Source organism: Sinohyriopsis cumingii, chromosome 19 (genome assembly GCF_028554795.1).
Source record: "Sinohyriopsis cumingii isolate HCF-2022 chromosome 19, ASM2855479v2, whole genome shotgun sequence".
Lineage (NCBI taxonomy): Eukaryota > Metazoa > Mollusca > Bivalvia > Unionida > Unionidae > Sinohyriopsis > Sinohyriopsis cumingii.
Window position 1 is genome coordinate 53,267,814 of NC_142979.1, and position 7,856 is coordinate 53,275,669.

A 7,856-nucleotide genomic window follows, 5' to 3' on the forward strand; every position below is an offset into this window, starting at 1 on the left:
CTAGGAAAGAATGACACATTCTGATATTTGTTACATAAAAGTGTCTCTTGTTAAGACATTCTTTGTCATAGAAGTGCACATCATCATGCTGATTTTCCTTCAAATCCTGATAAATAAGTTACTTAGAAATAATGCAAATTTATTCGTATTAAACATTTAATGCAAAGTAGACTGTAGTTATGCAATTAGTATGCATGCATTATATTGGCGCCAAAGAAAAATGTCTTGAACCTCAGACATTTCGGATTATGAAGACAGAAAGACAGCTTGTCATTGGCAATTAAATAAGAATTTATGAGATTTCTTTTTTGATAAATGCTTTGTAAAGTGAAACTTTATATACATTAATATGACTGAGTCATGGAAATGAAGGGCATTTGACACAATCTCGCATCTTGTCGTCAATTGTGCTGGCCATTATCTGACACGTATGTGTAGTTTATTTCATAAGTTGCATGTGTGACATGCTTTATGTGCATATTTATGATCAGTCATGCGTAATTGGTTGTAGTGTTTTTTTTTTAAAGGACAAGATCAGTATGAGGAAGCAGAAATACATTTTTTTGCCATTTGACAAGCAACACGAAATACTTAGGGTATAAATATGGCGTAGTATACTTAAGATTTCATCTGCTTGATACATTGGACACTTATAGAACGTTCCACATAGAAACCAATTCAGGCAAGTCGCTCTCTCTCTCTCTCTCTCTCTCTCTCTCTCTCTCTCTCACACACACACACACACACACAAACATACAAACACACACTTTTCAGCAGTTCACAAACTTCGATTTAACTATCACAATAATATTACATCTGTTTTATTGTTTATTTCATGCCTTGATTGGCAGTGTGTCGTTTGGTAATATTATCTAATTATTAAGTTAATGTATATTTTCTTCTTCTCTTCCCTGAAATTTGTTTCACCACTTAGCTGCCAGCACATATTCTCTCTCTCTCTCTCTCTCTCTCTCTCTCTCTCTCTCTCTCTCATATTCTGTGTACATTTCGCCAATAGGAAGAAATAGAACCAGTAAGCTGCAAAAACATTCTTCCTATCCTTTCTCACATAAACTAGTTCTAGATTTAATTACTTCATGCAAAAAATTGTTGCAACTTAAATATTTATCTGGGGGTGGGGGCAATGAAGCTTAAAAACTTTAATGTACAACTGATTTTCATCAAGTTTGCAATTTAACTAAAATGACAAAGAATCTGACTGTTCTACAACTTTTAAATTAGGAAAAGAATATGTTGGGTGATTGCGATTCATTCCACATAAAACACATCACACAGATATTGACTAGAACAAAAAATGCTGTTAAACAAGCCGATATTTTTTTAATGAAAATAAGTGTTAAGATGCTTGCATCTATGTACTTATTGTCTGCTTTCGTAAAAAAATAAAAAAGAATTAAATTAATCTATAAGTAATAAGATTTAATATTTTTAAAATTTCATTTTATTTCAATTTTCATGATTTAATATCTTAGGATGCAAAGTTTTTTGTTCCAGAGTCGATGGCATTATTTAAGTATCATACATTTCAGGTAGTTCTGTACCTATAAATGGATATTGTCTACCATGTTTGCATTGCTCAATAATAATGTTCACACAACAACGGTAAATACATGGATTCGGTAGACATATGTGTTATAAAAGATTTAATTATATGTACATCCTTCCAGCTACAAGCAGTTTAATTATGTTAAATATCGTTCATGAATCGTTCTGTTGACAATTTGGATAAGAAATAATTGTTTCCAGATATTCAAGTTTACTTTATACACTTTTCAGGGAAAATGGTTTCATTGAAAATTTACCTCATAGCTTATTTCCTGGCGGCAACAAGATCCATATATGGATATAACTATGCAGGTAAGAGCAGCGCAACAGTCCTTATTGAACAAACTTATCAAACAAATATCATTTTGTTACAAAGTATACCATACATGAACCCGAAGTTTGGGGTTTCAATTTTATATTACAATTCTAAACAAAGTATGCTTCAATGACATGTTATGATCTCTTAAGAATCTTATAAAAAATATTCCATTACGGAGTAAATTATGCAAATATTAACCAGAAGGTTACTATCTATCTCTCGAAATAATAAATCTAATAAATCTAATTTGCTTTTGTTGCTGTTAACATCACTTTGTTACATTAATGACTGTATCATGTCGAGGAAATGCGAGTTAAGTGTCCTTCTCTGGGACACACCAAATTAGCCAACCAGAGCTGTGCGATGATATGATAATCAGCGCACTTGCTTTACAAATTGGGTCTTACACGTTCGCGTGTCCTTGTGCTGTCGCGTGTATCTTCACTACTTAAAATTCGTTATATTTATATCACCGGAATCTAGAAAAGTATAGATTCTGAAACTTGTCCAGATGTGACGAGTCTTGGAGAATAAGTCCCGAAACATGTTCAAATGTCACGAGTCTAGGATTGTATGTTCTAAAACTTGTTCAAACGTTACGAGAGTAGGAGAATAGGTCATGAACCTTGTTCAGATGTTACGAGTCTAGGAGATTTGGTTCTGAAACTTGTTTACATGTGACGAATCAAGAAGAGTATGTTATGAAACTTGTTCAGATGTGAGGAGAATACATTTAAATAATCAGTTTAACGTTTTCACAGTACGATTGAATATTGCGTGTGTGTGTGTGTGTGTGTGTGTGTGATTTTGATTTTTAACGTAGCTTTAACAATTTTTCAGTCATATCGCTACGATATCTGCAATGTGGCAGTTTATAGTGATGTCTAGCACTGGGGCATCATGCTGCAGACATGTAGCATGATGTCCCACCCAGTCATATTATCCTGACACCAGGCCGACCAGTCCTAACACTAACCTCTTAATGCTGAACGCCAAGCGAGGCAGCTGTTAGTACCATTTTTTAAGTCTCTGGTATGATTCGGCCGGGGATCGAAACCACGACCTCCCGCATCTGAGGCGGACGCTCTAACCACTAGGCCACCGGAGCGGTCATTGAATATTGAAAATTGTAGCTTCTAAGCTGATTCCACTTTGCTCTATCACTCGCCTGAATATCATATAAGACAAATAATCTTTCTCATTTACAGTTAATATAGTATGTAATAAATACATTTATACGAGAATATGTTTCAAAACTAATTGCTCGTGAAGGAATAATTTAATTTCAAATTTTAATACAGCCTACTTAGCATAAGGCACAACATTCAGGCACATCACATTGTAAGAACAAGCACTGGGAAGACTTCCAGAATGAGAGATTTCATAATTGGTAGATTTGTATTTTTTATCTAGCAGTGAAAGATTGATTGTTACTAACCCACCAGGTATAGAATAAACTGTTTCTTTTCAGTTCATTTAGGTAATCTTCGTGGAGGATTCGAAACCGGAGCAACTCGTGGGGCGATGAGGCGTGGAGGGTTATTCAACGGCCTTGTTGGTGTTGGGCTTGGTGGAAATGCCCTGGGAGCTGAAGGATTTTTGGCGGGACAGGGCGGTTTTGGTCGAGCCGTCAATAGTAGAGTCATAAATACGAGACCTTTTGACAGCGCTGCTGGAAGGGCTGGTGGCGTATTAGGTAGTGCTTTTGGCGGAGCTAGGGGAATTATCGGACCTTTGAATGGCGGACTTAAAAGTCGTGCTAATGGAGCGATAGGCGGAGTCGGAGGTGTCGACGGAGGTTTTCCTGGTGGAGCGAACGGACCTAGAGGAGAATTTAACGGTGGAGCTTTGATAGATGAACGAGGTCGACTTGGAGCTTCTGTTGGAATACAAGGCCTAAATGGAGGAGATCTCGGTGGAGCTGGAGGATCTGGAGATGCATTGAATGTTGTTCTTTTGAATGGTGGCTTCGGAGGTCTTGATGGTGGATTAACGGGCGGACGACCCCGTGGAGATGGAGATTCCCAAAATGGAGCTCGCTCATTCGGAGATAGACTTCAAAATATAGGCCAAAATGGTGGATTTGGAAACTTCAGATCTAGAATGGTTGGTGGCGTAAGAGATTTCAATGAAGCAGCTCTCGGTTCATGGGATATTGGCTCCAACGGGGTATCTGGGGGCATATCTAGAGGCGTCAATTTGCTTGGTGGTTCCGCACTCAGTGGTCTTGTCAACCGCGATCAAGCCAACAATGTTGACTCCAGTGGACAATTTGGTCGCCTTGGTACATCTAACTTCGGAGTTAATGGTCTTCAGAGCAGTGGTCTTAGACAAGGTGAGACTTCTAATATGTTATTCTATAATATTATAGCTAGCTACTTTTATTTAACTCTGCGACACGTACATTTCGATTAAGAATAATTATTAGTGGAGACAGCGCTTGAAAATATACGATTGTCTTGAGAGACACATATGTCAGATATTTTAAAGTCTACAAATTATATCTACCCTTATTGAATTTTAGTCTTATTGATGTTTCTTAGCACTCAGTGGAATTAACAGGTTAGACCACGTCTTAATTACTTTTTTACAGTTATCCTCAATAGTTTTTTCGCGTGTGCAAACATCTCTCTAACCGCTGGAAGGTTTTTGCTATCAATTATATACATAATTCTGATGGATTTACATTTAGAAATGTATTATTTACAAATGCATGGTACATACACACATATATATGGTACTGTAAACCAACTTTAGCGGTATGCGATTTATTTCTGGATTCCACATTTTATATTTGTGTACTTTACAATATGAAACAAATTCATAGAGACTAAGAAAGAAAACTATGGCTTAGAGCAGTACTATTCCTTCCACACAATAACCAAACCAGATGTATGTTTGTTAGGCATGAATGCCTACATTAACAAATACGTTCCATCCTGTTTATTCGATTTGCGGCTAGAATAAAGGTGGTATGGATGGTGGTGTGTTTACCAAAGGCCATGGGTGAGATAAATCGCAGACGCGGTGACAGATCTCAGATTGCAGCATATTATAATTCATTCTCTAACCTGTATGATCTCTCTCTCTCTCTCTCTCTCTCTCTCAAATGTATATTTTGTAGGCGAATTCAGCGTTGAGCAGTTGAACTTTGTAAACAAATTCTGGGATATATTGATAAGTTTACGTCCGTAATTTATTGTCTCTATTTAACATGTATTCTGCTTTCACCCTCTCTTTCTCATTCTACAGTTTAGAAAATAGCATTCAGCAACGTGCAAAAGAAATCTTGCAGTTTCTCGCTAGCCTCAAAACTACGGTGAAACATTCTCATTTTCGTAGAATTTGAGAAGGCGTAAGAAACTCGAGTGGCGTTGTAAACATCGGTTTAATTTGAACAATCGACCATGGTAGGAGATAAGCCATACCAGTTAGTCAGATTATATTTATGTGAGAAACATGCTGTAGACCAAACAAGAAATATTGTCGCTAAGGGTTGATGTCAGAACGATAATTTTTTGAGTTGTGTGATCAATATATCTACTGATCTATCAAAGTGAATGAAGAATTCATTGCTGTTGACTTTGTCCGATATAAAAGTTAATATTTTTAAATTTATTTAGGTCGCATTAGTGGAGGATTCGATGACGGAGCAGCGAGTGGGACCTTCGCAGGAGGATTAGGAAATGGCGGCGTTGATTCTGGACTTGGGGGACAAGGTGGTTTTGGTGGAGGTGTCAATAGCAGAGCTTTAAATGGCGGATTTGGGCGTCTTGCAAGTGGGGGGACTGGCGGGTCCAGAGGTATTGACAGAGGAGAATTTGGTGGAGAGAGCGGACCCGGACAAGGATTTAATGATGCAACGTTACTTAATCGACCTGGATCTGTTGCTGGAGTAAGGGGGCTAAATGACGGAATTCTCGGAGATGGAGGAGCTGTCGGTGATCAGAGGGGATCTGGAAACATATTGAAAGTTGTTGTTGTTAATGGTGGGTTTGAAGGCCTTCAAGGTAGATCATCAGGCGGAGTATCCAGCGACGATGGAGATTCCAACATAGGAACCGGCACACAAAGACGTAGACTTGAAAATAGCGATCCAAATGTTGGATTTGGAAATCAGGGTTCCGTAGTAGGTGATGGGGGAAGAGGTTTAAACAGAGGGGCTGTCAGTGCAGGAGGAGGACTTGAGATTAGGGTCGATGGGGGAATTTTGACTAATCTACTGCGGATTTTATCCAACGCAGTGACTGGCTTGGGAAGTGGTGCGGGTGCTAGTTTGGGAGATCTCGGATCTGTCGGAAGATCTGTTGGAACATCTAATATTTTCAACGGCGGTAATGGTCTTGACGATCAAGTAAACGATGGTTTTGCCAACGGCGGTTCTTCTAGCGCTAATGGCATCAATGGAGAATTAGGCGGAGTTGGTAGATTAATTGGTGGATTGGATGCGCTCCTGGGCAGAAGTTTTAATCAAGGTGAAAATGCTTAAAAATTCTTTGATAAATTTAAAGCATGTTCCTTTTATAATTTTCGGTCACGTAAACTCGATTGAGAACAATCATTGCGGAAATGGCCCCACTGAACCTAATATGATGAACAGAGACATATATAACGGATATATTTTATCAAGCTCCACAGATTGTATCTATCAATATTTGATGTTTTCCGAGCACCTTTTCCTGTTTCTTTTTGCAAATGAAAGGCTCCACAACTTAGTTAAACAAATCATGTTCAACTTTATCCTGAATATTCTATTTATGTTTTTCGAGTGAAAACTATATAGAGAACATCTTTCGTTTTCTTGAGTAGATGGAGGAAATGTTTTGCGAGTGAAATAGGAAACTGTATTTTCATAAAAGGTGAAACCCCGAGTGACAAAAGAAAATGTTTTCAGGTCACTCTTACACTTCAGCTCGTTTTAAAAATATCTTTTGTATAGGAAAACTAGTATAGGTCCGTGTTGTAAATACTAACATTCCTAACTACAATTTGATAATGAAATCTGAGGTAATGATGAATTTTTACATCAAGTATTATCTGTCCTGGGAAATAAAATAATATTTATCTGTCCCAAATTTGAAGTATATATAAATTATTAAACAGTTTTGCTCTCTCTGTCTCTGTCTCTCTCTCTTTGAAGGAACAACTTTCAAACAACTTCAAGGGAAATATTGCATTCTGACACAACCTAGTAGTACTATTAAAATGTGTTGTGGGTATAAGTTTACATGCATTCTGAAAATGATTAAGAAATCTGTGAGATGTAGGTCGATTCGCTTGATAAAAATTGAATGCAGCCGGTTGTGAGATGAGAATAAGTACTTCTGAATGACAGGAAATGTCTTAGTAAGTGATTTGCTATTGACTCTTTTGTCCAGTAATTAATTCATTTATCCATTATAAACAAATCGTTGTACGAAAACTAAGAACATGATACAATGAATGTAAATGTCAATTACTCTAATAAACCATTTTTTGATACATTTGAATTTCAGACATGACAAAAACTGTATACATTTTCAGGGCGTAAGTACTGAGGAAGAACGTATATTGGACGATGCCTACCGGAAGTGTGCAATATGCTCAACCCAGTTAGCTGCGCTGACATATAGTATAAGGTGAAGGAAAGTCCGCCAAAATGGTGTGTGGGCAGACTATTGTTAATGGATGCTTTTCGTTTGTCAGTTTGAATGATGATGGATGATCTATTTATTTGATAAAATCTCTTTTTGTAATAAATTTCATTTTCAATCACCAGTTCGTTTGATCTTTAATGCTCAATTAATTATCAAAATGCTCTAGTATTATTCAACTATTTTTAATTCTGATCTGTGTTTTTTTTAATGATAATTTTGCAGTACTTTTTCTTGAAGATAATTGAATTGTAAACGTGTTAAAATATAAGCCACACTTAGCAAGTCACGCTGGTATGCTAAAACAGTACGCAAAAACGGGATAACTGAACTTTGTA

At 37.1% G+C, this 7,856-nt stretch overlaps 1 protein-coding gene across 1 annotated transcript; it reads left to right on the top strand.

The window, feature by feature from the left end:
* The first annotated feature begins 546 nt into the window (after positions 1–546).
* LOC149775715 (uncharacterized) lies at positions 547–7,639 on the top strand. The gene is made up of 5 exons (XM_089943141.1): positions 547–682; positions 1,798–1,878; positions 3,357–4,220; positions 5,509–6,360; positions 7,409–7,639. The coding sequence occupies exons 2-5, from the start codon at positions 1,803–1,805 to the stop codon at positions 7,420–7,422; spliced, it is 1,806 nt and encodes a 601-aa protein (XP_089799267.1). The 5' UTR covers positions 547–682; positions 1,798–1,802; the 3' UTR covers positions 7,423–7,639.
* Positions 7,640–7,856: the final 217 nt, after the last annotated feature.